Source organism: Leptonychotes weddellii, chromosome 2 (genome assembly GCF_054177405.1).
Source record: "Leptonychotes weddellii isolate Sample4059 chromosome 2, ASM5417740v2, whole genome shotgun sequence".
NCBI classification, from domain to species: domain Eukaryota; kingdom Metazoa; phylum Chordata; class Mammalia; order Carnivora; family Phocidae; genus Leptonychotes; species Leptonychotes weddellii.
The window spans coordinates 116,467,225-116,486,836 of record NC_138370.1 but is presented as its reverse complement, the minus strand read 5'-3'; the positions used below and the strand labels follow the sequence as shown (position 1 = coordinate 116,486,836).

Genomic DNA, 19,612 nt, shown 5'->3' with positions numbered 1-19,612 from the left:
TTCTATTGGTAATTAGGGTAATATAATCCAGGTGCATAAATGTCAAGTATCTAACCTGTGAGTTGGGTGGTAAAGCACTGGGAGCCCAGTGGATAAAAGGTGGGAAAGATCCTTTTGTCATCCTCAAACGCCAGCGGTTTTAGCCAGCTTTTGACAGGAGTTGGGCATTGAACAATTCAACAAACTGACATAAAATATTTTCTTAAAAAGAAATCTGGATGTTTTAGATACAGGCATAGTACTGATGCTTTGCAGATCCTTGAATAAACAGATCTGGGACTATGTTTATGACCATGTTACAAAAGTAGGCTTTAGTCTACTGTTCTTCATTTAATATTAAAATCTGTGCCATTTAAAAAAAACCATTTCTTTCTAGTCTGATTTTCAAGGTTTAAAGGAGCAGTTAAAATCTAAATTCTACATGCAAATCAAAGAACTTATTCTAGGGATTTGAAAACTAACAGCTAAACCAGAGTTGCAACAAACATTTCTCTGTTTTGCTGGTAAGACATATTTATTTTATTTTAAAATGACAAAATATGGGCCTAATTAGTAACATTTAAAATAGTACCAGTGTTTAGGAATTTGGTTTGGTATCTATTTGGGAAAAAGTGAAGGACATGTCACGTTGTTTTCGATCTTAATCAATTTTCCCGTGTAGTTGAACAGAAGAAGCACAATGGTCAGGAGGACAGCGTCAGCCACCCACACCCTGCCTATTCCTCATGCTTATGGTACAGTGAGACCCCACCCCTGCCGAATGAAGAGAAAGTGAAAATGTTTAAGTGGTAAGCAGATTGATTAGATCTTTGAGGATTACCTTGTAATCAGATCAGAGACCATTTTATCAAATAGCTTTAGCTGATCGAAGTTTACCAGAGTAAGGCTCTCCATTTATAGGAGGATTTAAACACTCCTGAAGATGACAGTGCTCATTCTGGATCATAACAACTAAAGGTGGTTAATGGGATTAAGTAATAATGAGTAGAGTTTATCAAATCTCAGACAAAGTTTTGGAGTCTGCAGACAGAGGGGCCATAGAACAGAGAAGCAGCTTCATCAATAATATTTATCTTTACTTAATTAAGAAATATTCTTTTGTATTCTGCAAGTATTTAAGGCTGGCTCAGTCACCAATAGACATTTAATCCTCTGAATCCCCTCACAGAAGCTGTTATATGAAGGACTATGACCCAGAATTTATCCTTGTTATTGGCTCTAATTGCTGAGTTTAAATGTTCTTGCTGAGATTTATTGTAGCCTAACTTTTAAAGGATTTAAGACTTTATAAATGCATGCACAGCTGTCTCAGAGGCGTTTTTTTAAAAATCATTCTATGGACTTACTATTATGTTCCAGACACAGTGCTTAGTTTTAGGTACATTATCTCAATCTGCAAAAATCTCTCTGAAGTAGATACTATCACCCCATTTCAGAGATAAGGTCACTGAGGCTTAGAGTGGTTAAGTCACAACTAGGATTCAAACCTCAGTTTCTTTGATGGCAAAGGTTCATGGCCTCACCTGCTATAGCATACTCTTCCAGCTTTACTAAAAGTCTCCATACTGAAGTTAACAGATGCACACGAACAACTCTGCTATAATCTCCTCGTCAATCTTTTAGATAAACCTGGTTGGCCACACCAGATAACTGGGCTGAGTTCAGGGCTGAGGAGGATAGGGTGAGCACTATGATCTGCTCTGGCTTGTGGCTGTCAGGTGCCTTCCCTATAGAAACAGTGAGGCCAGTCTACACCAGTACTCAAAGAATCACAGCCTCCTTTTTGCAGCCTGCAGACGCCGTGCAGAATCTTCGCGTGCACAGGCCAGAGAGCCCAGGGCGTCTGCTGCCCACACTGAAGGCAGCGCGGCTCTGGGAGAAAGACTTCAGGTGTCATGTGGTTTCTGTCATGGGCTGAAGCCCTTCAAAGAAGAGGGTTCTGAGCTTCTTCCTTCTGGCTGAAGTACTCCTCTTAGCTGATCTCTTCTCTCAGGTATGTTACAGAGCTCTCTTTGCCCCCTTTTCCCACTTTTTGTCTGTTTATTGCCCTACGGTCAGCCAGGGTGGACTGCACGCTGCTGTGAACGGGAAGGTCTCTCAGAAGATGGCTGGAACAGAGGGTCATGAACTCCGGAGACCCCAGAAAAGTACTTACGGCATCAGACAAGCACACACTATCTTTCCTGCAGGTACAGCCCAAACCTTTCCTATCTGTTCCCTTGCACTTTCCTCCTGCCGCCATGGTGGTATTCATGCGCCGCAAACTCCCTGGGCCCTCCGTGTGACGCCCGGTGGTGACAGCAGACCCCGGGGCGGGGGGAGAGCTACAGGACAGCCGGGCCGATGCCAGCGTAGGCTACTGCAGTTTCTGAGGGAGGCTTCCGTGCCACAGGTCCCGGGTTAGGAACTGTAATGTAGGATCTCATTTAATCCTCACAGCAGCCCTCAGAGAGACGTGCTCTATTTTTATACCCTCTGAAAGATGGGCAAACTAGAAGGGCTGAAGAGAACTCAGAGTGGCCAAGGTCACACAGCTATCCCCAGCACACATTTAACTTCTCAAGATCGTTTCTGCTGGTGATTTACATATATTTAACTCCCACAAAAATCATGCAGGGGAGACAGTATATAAATTATTTCCCAGAGAATGGATTGAGCTCCGTGAGATGAAAATGCTTATATAATAAATAACAGAGCCACAGTTCAAAAGAGGTACTTCTCACTCCCAGACCCATGCCCTTTCAATTAAGCCACACTGTCTCCCCTGCACTTGGCCTCAGTGTCACATTCTGGTCAGCCTGTATGAATGGGAATCTTATTTTTATTAACTGCTAATAAAGATAATTTCACACATTCTTTTGTAGATCTAGTCAAGTAAGTAGATAATCTTGTGGTGAGATTCTAACAATCGTAAGGCTGAAGATGGCCTGCCTCACATACGCTGAACTGAAAATCAGTTGGTTCAAACTCCATCCTTCATGTAGGTAAATGGTAAATATACAGGATAATTCTCTTCTTGAACTTCTTCAGAGATAAAGACTTCATAATCCCAACATTCAAAATCATATGCTTGCCATTTATTTTTTTACACCATAGGAAGACACGTAGTGCAATACGTTTATTCTGTACAGAGAATGTAGTAGAGTTGAAGCTCCTCAAAATATGAAGTTAATTTTTAAAAGCCAATGTGTATCTCTCTTATTAGATGGCATCATATCTTCCTGTTTGAGAAGAACTGCCAGGATGTAGAGTTAAATGATTTAAAAATACAGAAAAGAACACACCAAAAAACTGTACTAATTCTGTGAGAGATTAAAAGACATGTGAAAGGTGGTCACTAACTTTAAGGAGTTTATAATCTACCTGGGAGTTTCAATCTTGACATTCCCTGCTTCTCCCTGAAATATAACCCTAGCCACCCCTGACTCCCCAGTGCAATCAGACACAATTCTACTGTAGGGCAAATTACTATCTGCAACAATGAGAACGTTAATTCAAGGTTAATACATGTTATATCAAACCTTCTCTTTGAAAAATATAGAAAACTAAAATAAAAGACAATTATATCATTTATCCACGGCTAGTGAGTTAGCTATTAGGATTCCTACAAGACTGAAAATGCTATTACTGGATATATCTCCCCATATATTCCACACACGTGTCTTTTATTATTTGGCTCAGTTATGTTTTGCACACACCTCTTTTGAACTTTATTATCCTGTTATGTTCTGATCACCATTTCATTTTGCACAGAGTGCTTCAAATTCCTACCCGATACACTAAGATACTAGCCATCTTACTTCTCAAAGTTTTCAACGAGGACAAGCTCTACCGGGCATGCTTTTAAACTCTACCAAATGAATTACTGATGATAACGATTATTTTTCTGCCAATATTAAACATTGTGGTCCCGGTTAAAAGCCTCAGCATGACTGGTACCTGAATTACATTAGCAATTTCTTTTAACTGACTGAGCAGAGATATTTTCACAGGAATAAGATACAGTACCTCCTGTGGTTTTAAGGTTTCAAATAAAAAAATTAACTGTGTTAGCCACTAGAGGGAGCAGAGAAAGCGAAGGTTCAGATGCCAAATGGCTGGGAGCATGTGGGAAGTTCCCCAGAGAGACAAGCAGTCAGTCTTCTGCGCTGACTGACTCTTCAGAGACCATTATTATTTTCAGAGCCCTGGAAGGGACTGACTGCGTGACCCTACTCATATGAAGTGACCAAAAGAATATGAATGTACAGGCAACTCATCATATATTAAATTCTCTATGATCTTTCGCGATTTTTTGTAGGTGAATGACCAATTTGGTTTTCAGGGATGACCAATTTCTAGAGCCAGCAGTGTGGCCACATGGGGCTCATTTTCTGGTGCATCAGCTGATTTGCATCATTTATTAGGAGAATGGGCAAGGGCAATGGACTACATGTCTGTGTCCCCCCAGATTCATATGGTGAAGCTCTAACCCTCAATGTGATGGCATTAAGGGACAGAGCCACCAGCAGGTAATTGGGTTCAGATGAGGCCATGATGGTGGAGTGCCCAGGAGAAGATTAGTGCCCTTGTAAGAAGAATCTTTCCCTCTCTGCCATGCAGGAGTACAGCAAGTGCAGCTAGTACCATCTACAAGCCAGGAAGAGGGCACCAGAACCTCTCCAAGCTGGCACCCTGACGTCAGACTTCTCAGTCTCTCGAACTGGGGGAAAGAAATGTCTGTTATTTAAGCCACCCAGTCTACGGTATTTTGTTATAGCAGTCTGAGCTAAAATAGCAAGCAACCAGAACTTTGCTGCCTTGGGGAAAATTCAATAAGTGCATATTAAGCACCTACTATGTGCAATGCACCATGTCTTAAGCTGCACAGGGCACCAAGAGCAATAATACCTGGCAATAAAATGAATGAGGGACGGAAGTAGGGAGTTATAAGCTGAGGAGAAAAGGCCGCCGTGTCAAGAGAAAGTGTGGGCACACTGAGGCCCATGGGCTAAATCCAGCCTATGTCTGTTTTTGTAGACAAAGTCTTACTGAAACACAGCCATGCTCATTCATTTATGTACTGTCAATGGCTGCTGTCTGGCTATAATGATCTAGTTGAACAGCTGTAACAGAGACTGTACGGCTTGCAAAGCTTGAAATATTTCCTATTTGGCCCTTTACAGAAAGAGTCTGTCAATTCCTGGCCTAGGGAAAGGATGAATTAGGGATACGCTTGTGGGAATGGAAAGGAGAGAAACAAACCGTTAGGGGATATAGCACATCTGAGATAAAAAAAATTTCCATAGCCTGTGGTATGTTCTGTCTGTACAACCCAGAAGAATATGAAATCTGAAAGGTATCTGGCATCAAATGTGCTTGGGTATTAATGTTCTAATTAGAAAAACTACACAAAAGAGATGTAAATGCATTTTTTTGTCTTTACCTCCAACAAAAGATCAATTAGTGGAGTTTGCTTGCTGGCAGGAGTAAGACAGAGGTTGTCTATTATTAAGACCCGCATGAAGTCAAAAACAAACTTCTTCGCTGGGTGATTGGTCAGATAGGTCTTCGTGCCCACATTGCAGTATTCTGACTGGCTTCTGTTCATCCCTGTGTCTGCTGCAAAGGCTTTAAATTCTTCTGCTGGAGATCCAACTTCATCGTCAAGATCAGTCACCTGGTAAAATCAAGCAGAAATATGTGCTGGTCGTATTTGATTTTATGTGATATTTTCATTTCCATGTTTCCTAAAAACCAAATTATAGCAGCAACAGTACTTTTCTTCAACATTTACCTCAGATCAAGCTATTCAATACATTACTTCACTTTGCTTATTTGACTCTCATTTCAAGGTAGCAACTGGGAACCATAGGTCACAGTTACCTAACACATGCTCTTTCTGATATTAAGCTGACCAGCCACTAACCATGTACCTGTTTTTATGTTGAATTTTAGCTCTATTGTGGAGAACTGCACCGAAAATAAATGAAATGATGAGAATGACTATATTTGCATACTGAAATATACCTATGGAGAAGTCAAATGTCACCGAATTTCAGATAAAGATCTGGCACAATGGTAGCACCTAAGGGCTGATCCATTTTTGCAAATTAAAAAAACCCCAGATAACTAAACCAAACAATGAGAAAACCAGAGCCAATTTTGAGCCAATAGAAAAAAAAGAAGGACCAGAGGACAGATTATAAGCTGCTGACAAGGAAAAGACGTCGAGACCTAAGGTCTGTTTTTACCAAAAAAATTAGGATTTAAAAATTAGAAACAAGCCAGGTCATATGTTTTGCTTGTCTTTCTCCTAGAATTCCCCACAGTTTTATAATGAGCTTTTCACCTTTATACATGAAGAAAAATTAGTATGAACAAGGTAGTTTATTCCAGGCCCTAGAGTAAGTGGTGGAAATAAGAGAAAACATCATGAAATTCCAAAGTATATAGAGTAATAACTGTTTTTGGGGCTTTGTCTTAAAGGACAGAAGTACCTGTACTACCTATGATTATAGTCTAATAATTTTCTATTAAATTAGCATAGAATATAAAAAATAAAATCTGAACAAAGTAAGAAAGGTTAAACGAAAAAGACAAACACAGATTTCACTTTTGTATAAAGACAACCACTCCTATAATTAATTTGTAAAGACTAAGTCCAGGAGATGCCTAATTCCTGAGATAAAGAAAGTGGAGACAAATCTGGTCTGACCAGAGTTCTGTAACCTGGATACATTTCACAATGACACAGCTATAAGCACGTAAAGTAAGAAATGGGTCCACAATGACTTGGAGAGGGAAGTGATTAACCAGGGACTTGCAAGAATACAGTAAATGAAACAGGAAGCAGCGTTCACTGCTATTTTAGGGGAAAGCAGAAGGAGAGTGTGAGGAGGAGACACCAGAGAATAACTGAGAGGTGAGGCTTTAACTTGGTCAGAAGCTTAAAAGACTGGGAAGAAAATCCTGCTAACCACTAAGCAGACTATTTCCAGTTTGATACCCCCCTGCCCCCCGCCCTGTCCCCTTTCCTACCATCTCTGAGTAAGGGCGAATGTTGAAGGGGAAGACCGTGGCTGCTAATGCACACAGGAAGTCAGGGCTCATCCACATGGAAGCCAGGTCGGGAACGTTGTGATATAAGTATCTAAAGAACTGCATCAGGGTCACAGGATATTCTCGGAGCCAAGATCCCTCTTCTTCTGATTGCCAAGGCTGTCATGGGGACAGGAAAAGAAATAATATGTTAGAAAAACTGACACTGCTAAAAATTGCTTTAAAAATCCATTACTCACTACTTTTCTAAAACTTGAGATGTTCATGGTTCAGAACTCTTAGGAACCACATACGTGAGCAAATATACAAAAACAAATCTAGAAATAAGCTAAAACAAAAACAGTACTCCTAGAAACTGACAGGATGTTTGTCTGTTCATTGGTGTACTCATAGCTCAGTAACTTGAGTCAGTGATTTTGATTATTTATCATTATCAACATGAGTAGAGTTGCTGCCAATGTGGCTGTATTATCCACAAAGCTGTCCCACCCTCCATCACGTGAGAGTTAAGAGTAACGTAAAAGATGGGGAAGTTACTTCACCTTTCTGAGCCTCATACTGTCATATGTAAAATGACAGGAACAATGCTTTCAACCACATGCAACTGTGATATTATGATTTATAATAAGAAATACATACTTGGTCTTTGTCCCATCCCTTTCCTGGCACAGTGCTACTAAAACCCTTAGAATGTCCTAAGCAAGAAGAGCCATAAAGCGTGTCTTTTGTTAATCATAACAAACGCCTTTCAACCACAGGCTGAGTTAATGTTAATGATAAGACTTCTGGAAAGCCCCTAAACATGGAGGCTTTCCAGGGGAACCAACCACATCACTAGAGGGCTGGAACTTTCAGCACTAAAGCTCTGCACCCCCGGGCGCCTGGGTGGCTCAGTTGGTTAAAGCGTCTGCCCTCAGCTCAGGTCATGATCTCAGAGTCCTGGGATCAAGCCCCACATTGGGCTCTCCGCTCAGCGGGGAGTCTGTTTCTCCCTCTCTCCCTCTGTGCTCTCTCTCTAATAAATAAAATCTTTAAAAATAAAATAAAATAAAGCTCTGCACCCCTAACTTCTAGGGAGGGGAGAGGGGCTGGAGATGGGAGTTCAATCACCAATGGTCGATGACTCAATCATGTCTATGTAATGAAGCCTGCATAAAAACCCTAAAGGACAGGGTTTGGAGAGCTGCTAGTTCAGTGAACACACAAAGGTGCTGGGAGAACAGCAGGTGGAGACTATGGAAGCTCTGTGCCCTTCTGCACCTTATCTTACCCTCTGCATCTCTTCCAACTGGCTGTTGCTGAGTCACCTCCTTTTATAATAAACTGGTAATCTAGTACGTAAAATGTTTTCCCGAGTCATGGGAACCTCCAATCTTTAACTGGCAGGTCAGAAGCACAGGTCACAACGTGGACTTGTGATTGGCATCTGGCGTGCCGGGGGAGGGGGTCAGTCATATGGGACTGAGGCTACCTCCAGGTAGATAGCATCGGAACTGAACTGAGCCATTGGACACTCAGCTAGTGTGGCAAAACCCCCCACGTATTTGGTGACCAGAAGTGTCAGAGGTGAAGTAGTGTTAGAGCACAATACTGGGAGTAGAGGAGACACACAGGAGTGTGCTTTCCTTAAGAGCAATACTACGGCTGTAACGATGATGATAAAAAAGGAAAAAAGGGGGTGCCTGGGTGGCTCAGTTGGTTAAGCATCTGACTCTTGGTTTTAGCTCAGGTCATGATCTCTGGTCTGGAATTGGGCTCCATGCTCATCGTGGAGTCTGCTTGCCCTCTCCTCCTCCGTCTGCTCCTCCCCCTCCCCCCACCCCCGTTCCTGCACTCGCTCTCTCTAAAATAAATAAATCTTTATTTTATTTATTTTTTATTTTTTTATTTTTTTTAAAGATTTTATTTATTTGACAGAGAGAGACACAGCGAAGAGAGGGAACACAAGCAGGGGGAGTGGGAGCGGGAGAAGCAGGCTTCCCACAGAGCAGGGAGCCCGATGGGGGGCTCGATCCCAGGACTCTGAGATCATGACCTGAGCTGAAGGCAGACGCCTAACGACTGAGCCACCCAGGCGCCCTAAATAAATCTTTAAAAAAAAAAAAAAAGGGAAAAAAGAATATATATGAACAATACCGATCTTCTGATACTTGCCCAGGGAGTGACTTTTTTTTTTTAACTTAGATTTTTATGTTTGTTTATGAAAAGGAGCTGAAACAAGAGTCCCAAAGCATTCTAAATTAAACAATAGTAATGTTCTTTTCTAAGATGACACAGGAATAGTTTTGACTAAATTAGGTTCACCAGTACTTATGATCCAAACAGTCTAGTTAGTAATTCCTTTTACAATGTGATCTTAAATTGTGTAAGCAAATTAAGCTATTATTCACAGTATCCCTGTTAGATAAATAGGAATATACATTTTGTCACTTAGTCTTTCAATTCTTCATATCTAAGTTAGAAATAATTAGAATAGTAAAAACAAAAACAAATACAACACAAATACATTTTTAACCTTTAAATGAAAGTGATTTTCAAAGTTCAAATAACATATTGCAAGGACATATACAATAATATATATTTGTTACATACATGTATACATTGTAATATACATTTTATGACACTAATAATATCAGTTAACACTTACAAGACACTTACTACATACCAGGCACTCTTGTAAGTGCTTTGTGTATATACTAACTCCTCATTAAATCCTCACAGCAAACCTAGGAGATCAGTTCTCTTTATCACCAGCATTTTATACATGAGGAAACTGAGGCACATAGAGGTTAGCATGTCTTAAGTACCAGACATAGGCTCTGAACCCAAGCAGGGCTCCAGAGTCTCATCAACTACACAGTCCATCCTTACAGTAGAGATAACAAAACTGAGAGGCTGAACTTCCAGTAACCGTGCAGTTAATAACAGTCATGTTACCTAAGGATTCCTCTATTTAAAAAAAATATATGACAGGCAGGAGGAAGTACCAGCAGGTTTAAGTATTTCTGTAAACTTACTGAATTCAGCATGCTGCGGAGCATCCCCAATAATAAAAAAGCAGCTTCTGTGCACACGTTATGGATAGAAGAGACCACAGTTCCACTGGAGGCAGGAACTCCAAAGATAAATGTCCAAATGGAATCTAAATCAAACTACAGAGGTCAAAGTGAATGAAGATTAGCCACTATCAATTTTTTTCAGCTAGAGACCCTCACAAGTTCTAATATTCTGTAACTTCTTTGAGACTAATTAGGGTTTTTTCAAAGTGATCAATGATGGAGAGAGAGAGAGAGACCTAGCATTACTCCCTCCTAAATTTTGAAAATTTGTAAATTTTTACATTTATAAAGAAAAGAGAATACTATGTATCATCCTGTCTTAGGTACTAAAAACATTGTTTTCTACTTTTTTTCTCTATGAAAACAAACAAAAAGAAAATACATGCTAATTAGCCAGGAGATGACGTTAGAGGACTGATGATTTTAAGCAGGATCTTTTAAAAGAGCATGTGGGACTCACTTATTTCCCCTCTCTTGGCAATGTTCTAATTCACTTTTAGGTTACATACAGATAAGATTTGACGAAATAAAAATCAGTTTAAGAGACTTATTCATAGCTGTTTTATATAACATTTTATGACTATGGTGTCATGCTTATTTTGAAAAATTACATAACCAACAAACTCTGTTAAGGCTGAATCTGAATCCTGACTTAATGTAAGGGTACAGACTTTGTTTTCGTTTAAAAGGTTTTGTCAATTACTAGAATTGATTTGAATTAGCATTTGGCATTAGGATGGAAGTATAGCAGTTGGGTTTAAAACTGAATCCCTAAGTCTTCGCAGTGCCACAAACATAAGCTATATATAGATATCCACAACAGTATTCAAATAAAGCCTTAGTGTTTTCCTAAAGTGGATGTCATCTATCATTAAGAAATTAAAAATATTTTTGTAATCAGAACTTGTACTAAGAATCCTATCCAATTAATTCATGGTATACACACCACTCTATTTTCAGTTCTACAGAAATGACATTATACTTCTAGATAAAATCACATAACTCGAATTCTTCAGATTACCAAATATCACCCAGTCTTTATGCATACAGGATCATACAGAGTAAAAAAAAAAAAAAAACACCAAATAGGGAAAAAGGACTTCTTTTTGTGAAAGTTTTCTATAGTATCTTCAGATTTTTCTTCCCAAATCAAATCCTAAACATGAGAAAGGGATGGAATCCCTTTGGTTTTACTGTGAGTAACCCATCACCATACGGTGATTTTTCCGGCACATATAATTACACTTACGCCTTACTAGATAATTCCTACCTGGCAACCCTGCTTACATCGGCTGCTGATGACAGGCACACTGACCTGCAGGTTCTCAGGCAGCTCACTAACTGGCTGCTGCAGAAACAATGCCATGAGGAGAAAATAGAGAGCAGGGACATTAGTGTGTTTAGGAAGGAATGACTGAAGAACTGGGAAACCAGGAAAATGACAAGCATCCCGGTTAATCTCCCTGACCGTCGATCTCCCGCCAGCACTCCTGCCCACATTGAATCCTAAGAGGAGAGGAAATGTAACAGTAAGTACAAAATGAATAATTGATTGTCACGCTGTATTAACAAAGAAAGGAGTAATTCAGTATATGTGACATTTCTCTCCAGAACATCCATATTAATACAGGCAATTAACTAATTCCATTGTTGAATTAATCTTCCAGTTAAAAGTTCTCCTTTACTATCTCTGATTTCAGCAAGCCTGTCTCTTAGAAAACAGGTCTTGAAAAATACTGGAGACAATCAGATACGAGAGGTAATATAAATTCTATGCATTAAAAGAATGCCCTCAAACGAGCTCTAACATTTCCCTAAGAAGAAAGTAAAATTCAAAACGTAGCCAAAATTTAGGATGCTACAAAAATGTATCTTAAGAAACGAAAATTGCTGTCATTATATTTAGCGTATAATTATAATTAACCATACTTAGTTAATATATGTCATTTGCCCTGGATCCTGTTAAACTAGTTAACTGTAAATTATCTACAAGTTTTGAGACTAGACAAAATAAATAAGCACAATAATCTTTCCTCACAACATGATCTGTAATTCTGCTGGAAAGCTGCCCGGCGCTGGGACAGCAAATGGGAGCCTGCTGAGACTGGGGCTATCTGAACATGCAGGGCTCTTCAAAGAAACACAGATCAACTAGGAGAGGGTCAGTGCTGACTGATGTGGCTTACACAGCATCAGCCTTTCTATCAATGCCGCTCCCTCTGTTATAGAACTAATCAGGATACAACTCGAACATTCAGTTCTTTTGCTCAGTTCTTTCGCCTTCCCAAACCTAGTGCGGCGCTCGGCACAGAATAAACGTTGGCCAGAGTTTCAATGTGAAACTTGTGTGAATAGCAACCAAGAGATGAAGGATTGATTTTTACTTTGAGGCAATTTTTATTTCAAATGAATATTCATTTTTTTTCCCTCCAATTTGTTTTTTCTAGGATGAAGTGAGCACGTACTTGCTACTATTTATAATAATAAAACAAATTTGTGTCTAGCTAGCTTTTTAATGATTTCATCCTAACCAATTGCTTAGCGTGATGTGAATTAATCTTCTGAAGTATGTTCTAATTAAAAAATCATAGAGCAATTTACCAACCTCTTTCATAGATCATCTCATTTCTCAAACACAATGAATGTGTGAGCTAGAAATTGCTATGATCCTTTTTATAACATGGAAAATAGGCAATTTGTTCAAAGTCACCAAGTTGAAGAGAGGTGGCACTGGGACTTGAGCCTGATGTCTCTATTTCAGAGTCTGTAAAGTTGCACTGTCTCCCTTGGCCTTCCTAATGACATCACCACATTTCTGAGAGTCTGGCTGCATTAGGACACTGGTGATTTTTGCTTATAGTGAATTTTAAGTGAAGTTATCAGTATAAAAAAGTCTTGAGCTTTAACAAGTCAGAGGACATAAAGTGGCATTTTATACATTAAACAGGAAAATAAATTTTGAATAAATTGCAGGTCCTAAATGAAAACCAGTACCAGCATTTATTGTCCTTTCTAAATTCTCACACTCTATTTTTCCCTACAATTAATCTTAAGGAATACTTAGTATGTTACTAACAATTAAGCCTTAATTTAGATTCAAGTAACAGCTACACTGAAGGTATTTTATAAAGAAAAATTTGACAAAAACTAATAAACGTGAATAAAACATTCAAAGACATTAGGTTGCTCATCACATCAAAGAGAAATAGAACCAAATTATATGAGATATATATATGTACGTATGTATACAAATACATGTATGTGTGTTATCACACAGGTATTCAGGGAAATTAAATTGAATCAAATTTAAATTAAACTTAAATTCTTAGATTTCTCTTTCAGAACAAGAGCAGCATATTGCAATTTCTAAGCAGGTATCAATGAAGGACAAATAAATTCTAAGATCAGATGTGGAAAAAGCACCTTTTTCTGATATTACTGAAGTGATACAGGACAGACAAAAGAACAGGATTAACACTCAGAAGACAGTTACGTAAACACTATTACTGTCAGACTCAGAAACCTTACGCATTTAACAGTCTTACTTTCCTAATTAGAGAAACCCTTAATTTTTATTTACTAGGTTTATTGCCTATAAAGTATAACTTATATCCATAAAATATATACCTGTCTCCAGAATCATGAAGCCCAAATGAGATGATACATGTTAAAAAGACTTTGGCAAACCACAATGTGCTGTATGAATCTTAGTAAGGTGTTATCACCACTGTGGTTTTGAACTTCAATGAGAAGCAGTGCAGTCGGTTAGCATTTAGAACTGTCACATTCAGCAGAACTCACATTCACTCCTAGCAGCTATCATTAAGGTCAATAAGTGAAATCCCTTGTTACCAAACTGTTCATAATAATAACATTTGTAGGCTATATCCCTCCCCTAGGGTCAATGCAAAATAGTGATTTTTAAGATCATAAAAGTATATATAATGATAATTTAGAATACGCATTTTAAAGCCAACAATTTTCTTGAGAAATCATTTCACAGTGAATTCCTTTCTTCATTACAAACTTTCTTCAGATATTTTCCAATGTGAAATAACAAGAAAATAATCTTACGTGGTAAAAACTGTCTTCCTATCATTTTCTTTGATATTTGAGAACGCAGTGCAGGCAGCACCTAGGTATTGATGCTTTTACATTTTTTTTTTTAACAGATAAATTACATATTCAATTTGGATCCCTAATTGACAAGGGCAAACATATATTCTTGATGCTTATTCCAGAATACAATTACATATGATTTTAAAACGTGATGTTATAAAGACAAATATATTTTTAAAATGCTTGAATTAAAAATACTTTAAGAAGTGAATGACTATAATTTTCAATAAAAACATTATTTTAAATATATATATTTCCAAAATAAGATCATTAATATGAACAGAAATACAGCAGTTCAAATGAATCTAACATAGGAAACTATAATCTTCTAATATTACGTAAATGCTCAGTTCTATGTTGAAAACAGCACAGAACTAGCAAGCAGAGAATAGGGAACTTTGGCTAAAACTCTGAGCTTAAATATTTGAGAAGCAATATAACATAACTTAAAAGCACGGGTTTTGGATCTAATCGACCTGGATTCAATTTTTGACACTTCCTAGCTAACAAGTGACTTCACCCCATGCCTTGGTTTTCTCATCTCTAAAATGGGTATGACAGTTATTTATACCTCATGGGACTATTGTGAAAGTAAGTTATTGTGAAAATGAAAATATTTAGTAACTGGCACAGAATTAGCACTCAAAATACTATTAATTTAGTTTTAATAATTTGCTAATTACCTACTTATAGATCAGAAAGGGAATTATAGAACAAAAAGATCATAAGGAATTCCCTTGAGTTTTCACATCTTTAATATCCTGTGTCTGACTTCAATTTGATTTGTAATTTAAAAAGCCAAATGTGAACCTAAGCTTTTTATTCATTTGTTCATTCATCAAAATTCATGACTCTGGGGCATGTGGGTGGCTCAGTCAGTTAGGCTCAGTCAGTTAAGCGTCTGACTTCAGCTCAGGTCATGATCTTGGGGTCCTGGGATGGGGCCCCAAATTGGGCTCCCTGCTCAGCAGGGAGTCTGCTTCTCCCTCTCCCTTTCACTTGTTCTCTCTCTCTCTCAAAATCTTTTTAAAAAACTCATGATTCTTAATGACTGTCAGATAAACTGAAGAGTATAAGCTTTGATCAGACTTAAATACAAAATACAAGAGTACAAGAGAGCTTATTTTAAAGCAGCTGATGTTAAGTCCCATACCTAATACAGTTCCGATCTTATTAGTTAAGACAGAATCTGTCTGTTCCAGCCACCCTCCACCGCTGAGTCCTTCCTTAAACTTGATGAGGATAGACTGATTACTCAGTAGCACAACAAGAATCCTCATGGCTGCCGTAACTGTGGTGGAATGCAAGTGTTCTTCCATAAACATCATAATCCAGTCAAAACCCAGTGTCCTGACCAGTTCTTCACAAGCTCTATTTAAAGGCAGATGAATTAAGAAGACAAAAACAGAACATTAATTTCAAGGATTAGGACTCAAAATTTAAAAAAGTAAGACTACGTTTTGTTCGGGGTGCCTGAGTGGCTCAACTGTTAAGCATCTGCCTTTAGCTCAAGTCATGATCCCAGGGTCCTGGGATCCTGCTCTGTGGGAAGCCTGCTTCTCCCTCTCCCACTCCTCCTGCTTGTGGTCCCTCTCTCGCGGTCTCTCTGTCAAAGAAATAAATAAAATCTTTAAAAAAAAAAAAAAAGACTAGGGGCGCCTGGGTGGCCAGTTGTTAAGAGTCTGCCTTCGGCTCAGGTCATGATCCCAGGGTCCTGGGATCGAGCCCCATATCGGGCTCCCTGCTCCGCGGGAACCCTGCTTCTCCCTCTCCCACTCCCCCTGCTTGTGTTCCCTCTCTCGCTGTGTCTCTCTCTGTCAAATAAATAAATAAAATCTTTAAAAAAAAAAAAAAAGACTAGGTTGTGTTCTCAAGATACTATAAATTGCAGGGTTCAAAAAATCTATTAAAAGTCAATAGCAGGGCGCCTGCGTGGCTCAGTCGTTAAGCGTCTGCCTTCGGCTCAGGTCATGATCCCAGGGTCCTGGGATTGAGTCCCACATCGGGCTCCCTGCTCAGCGGGAAGCCTGCTTCTCCCTCTCCCACTCTCCCTGCTTGTGTTCCCTCTCTGGCTGTGTCTCTCTCTGTCAAATAAATAAATAAAATCTTTAAAAAAAAAAAAAGTCAATAGCAATTCTTTCTTTTCTCTACTATGAATTAACTAGTAATAGCACCTGGTACCATCAATTCTAAGAAAATTTTACTTACTGCAAATTAATGCTTGTCTTTTCTTTAGATGTGTAAACTAGTTTTAGCAAGATATCTAGAAGTCTGTTCCTCAAAAGTATAAGATTAGCAGATACAAGACCTCCAAACTCTTCTTCAGTTCCTACAACGAAAAAATATACATTAAATTGCCTTAGTAGATAACACAGTATAAAATACACAACACTGTCCTAGGAAATCTCACTGAAAAATACATCTTTTAGAAAACATTTTCTCTAGGAGTACTTTCCACTAGAGTGGACAAGCAAAAGGGTTCATTAACTCACTTCTCTTTAGAATCCTGAAAATTGTTCATTTATATTTGACATTGTCTAAACAAGTTATAAAAGGCTGTAAACCTTTCTTACATATTTACCCGCCACCAATAGAGTTAAAGTAGTCACATGGATAAAAATAACAATCCAAATCCTTAATTTCCAGTTTCGTCTTGAAGGATATAAACAGTTACATTTACCAGATTTAAAAATGAAAAATAGGAAGCATAAACTATTCAATAAATGTAATACATAAAGGAGACTTAGAATTAAATAGCATAGAAGAGCGATAAAGGCACACAAATGCACAGAGAAACTGGAAAAGAAAGGGAAGAAAACAGAGAGCTTATGGTTCTCAATGGATAGTGCTGGAAGCACACAGGACTGGGCATCCATGGCGCAGAGTTCAAGGTCCAGGCCTGACATGATGGGCTATGGCTTGGTAAGTCACAATCCCCATGCCTTCCTTTATTCTAGAATTGAAGCTCAGGCTAAACTTTGACTTACCACAGTCATTTGCTTTTTACTTGCTTGGGAAAGGGATTCTTTTTACCTTTAAACATTGTCTTTTAAACTGCTAATTTTGTGCCTTAATCACTGGGAAGGGTGCTTCAAGCTTACCAAGGGGAACTCCAGATTCCCTTCTCTTCTAAGAGGTAAGACTGGTATTTTATAAATTGTTTTATTAAAAACATACCATACAACCTAAATTGAGATAAAGATTACTTCCTTTCAATTATTTCCTTTTCAATTATTTTTCAGTAAAATGGCGATCCACACAGAAACGAAAAATTCTCCTTACACTTATGTCTAGTTTTCTGTCAGTTTTGCTACCCCTAATTTTCAAATATAATGTAAAACAATAAACTCTGAATTTCTAGCTTAACTTCTTCCCACTCAGACTGCTGTTTTCTTCCACACTGCACTACACTTTTATGCTATTTTATTTTGCACTGACTATTATATTGCTGTTCAGCATTATTATTCAAGTCATTTTCTTTTTTGTAGGTGTATCCTGAATGCTGTATAAATGACTTCAAATAAAAAAAACTATGGTTTTAATTTTTTAGATCTTATTATAGTTAATATAGTCTTCAGTCCATATCAAGTAAACAGCAAATGCCCTATACTAACAAGACCAGTAATGTACTTCTGACTTTATTAATTCAAATGGCAAGGAAGTGACGAAAATATTAGTCTCATTAACTTGGCAGATCAACAGAAAAACTTAGCAATTTATACATCTCCACTATTGTGCTCTTCTCAAAGAAAATTTTACACTAGTTGTGCTAATTGAATTCAACAGCCAGCAAGAAATATAGAGACTAGAGAAATATTTTTCTTACCTCTTTTTATATTTGAAATAAGCGTTATATATTTCTGAGATTTTTAAAGGACTTTCGCTAATACCTATTTACTTGGCTTATATTAATTCAGAGCTAAGAAATAATCCTTGCATATGGTAGTAAAACATAGTGGTTAAAAAGCTTACAATGTTAGTTTGGATTACCTGGGTTCAAATGCAAGTAGCATGATCTCAGGTAAATTTCTTTTACTTAATCTTTCTGGGCCTTAGTTTCTTCCCTTGTAAAACCAGGATAACAGTAATACCTATTTCATAGGATTGTTACAAGAATATAAAAAGCACTTAAACAGTGCATGGCAGGTATTAAGCACTCAGTAAGTGTTATACATTGATTTTATCTTTATGCTTTTCATCCACTGCTTTGCTTTACCAAAGAAATATCAACATTGTTCCAAATGAGTAGGCAGTAGATGAGTGGTCAGAAGCAGCCTTATGTTCTGCTATAATTTGCAGGAAATCACCGAGGCTCCCAAATCTTAGGTTCTCTTTTGAAAAACATGATTATAACACTTTCTCTTCTTATTCATGAAGCACCAGAGAGGCTGTGCCCCAGATGGTGTAGCCAACATGGAGAACACCTTTGTGAGGCACTGATTCAGCAGTATTACTTCTCCTCTGTCCATGTGAACAGTAGCCCAAGGGAAGTCATTTATGTGATATGATTTTGGAATAAAGTAACAGGATAATAATGTAAATAATGCTGACAAATATAAGATATTGTGAATTTAATTACAAGTCAATCTAAAAGGTTCTTTCAATGTTTTCCAAACAAATCTCCTATCCTAGAACATAAAAGGAAAAATATAGAAAAGAGGGGGAAAAATATGTACCAAATGAAGAAAGGCTGGAAAAAAAAAAAAAAGGTGGGGACGCCTGGGTGGCTCAGTCAGTTGAATCCAAATTTTGATTTCAGCTCAGATCATGATCTCAGGGTCCTGGGATTGAGCCCCATGTCATCAGGCTGCACTCTCAGCAGGGAGTCTGCTTGAGATTCTCTCTCCCTCCCCCTCTGCTCCACCCCCTGCTCATGGTCTCTCTCTCTCTCTCTCTCTCAAATAAATAAACCTTAAAAAAAAAAAAAAGTGGTTATCATGGGCCCAGAATCCCACAATTTGAGACTATTTTTATTTTATACTTACATAAACTGATTCTAGTAAAATGCCTTTTCCGTAAGTGACTACTAAATATTTAATAGGAAAATGAAAGTAAGTTATATAGATACAATTCATCATAGCAAGTATCTGTTTCTGAAGAGATGTATTTTAAAAAATTAATCAATGTTCAAAAATCACAGAATAGTTTGCTATTTAAAGGAAAACTGCTATGAATCCTCTGATAGGAAAGATTTAATTAATTTATTCTATTTTTAATTTTTTTACACAGTGATTTTACAACTATGTATGCTCTGCTATGTTCAATCACACGTGGAGCTACCTCGGTCACTATTATCGTATCACTGACTATATTTCCTAAGCTGTACCTTTCATCCCTGTGACTTCTCTTTTTTACTGCTTTAAGAGTTTTTGTTTTCAAATTTACGTAAAATT

At 38.0% G+C, this 19,612-nt stretch overlaps 1 protein-coding gene and 1 long non-coding RNA gene across 10 annotated transcripts in view; one reads left to right on the top strand and one right to left on the bottom strand.

Moving 5' to 3' along the window:
* Positions 1-19,612, bottom strand: part of WDFY3 (WD repeat and FYVE domain containing 3) — a 261,467-nt gene that overhangs the window by 64,717 nt on the left and 177,138 nt on the right. For 8 of the 9 annotated variants that reach the window (XM_081812198.1, XM_081812197.1, XM_081812195.1 and 5 more), the window contains 6 exons: positions 16,428-16,548; positions 15,373-15,590; positions 11,371-11,606; positions 10,059-10,193; positions 7,021-7,200; positions 5,426-5,659 (listed from right to left, as the gene is read on the bottom strand). In XM_081812198.1, coding sequence (XP_081668324.1) covers positions 5,426-5,659; positions 7,021-7,200; positions 10,059-10,193; positions 11,371-11,606; positions 15,373-15,590; positions 16,428-16,548 — 1,124 coding nt within the window. The remainder of the gene's footprint in view (positions 1-5,425; positions 5,660-7,020; positions 7,201-10,058; positions 10,194-11,370; positions 11,607-15,372; positions 15,591-16,427; positions 16,549-19,612) is intronic. The other variant, XM_081812199.1, reaches the window with a different exon arrangement.
* The window catches only part of LOC145720173 (uncharacterized), a 57,015-nt gene continuing 38,069 nt past the window's right edge, over positions 667-19,612 (top strand). The window contains exons 1-2 of the long non-coding RNA XR_014142960.1: positions 667-788; positions 1,790-1,993. This is a non-coding gene — a long non-coding RNA (uncharacterized LOC145720173). The remainder of the gene's footprint in view (positions 789-1,789; positions 1,994-19,612) is intronic.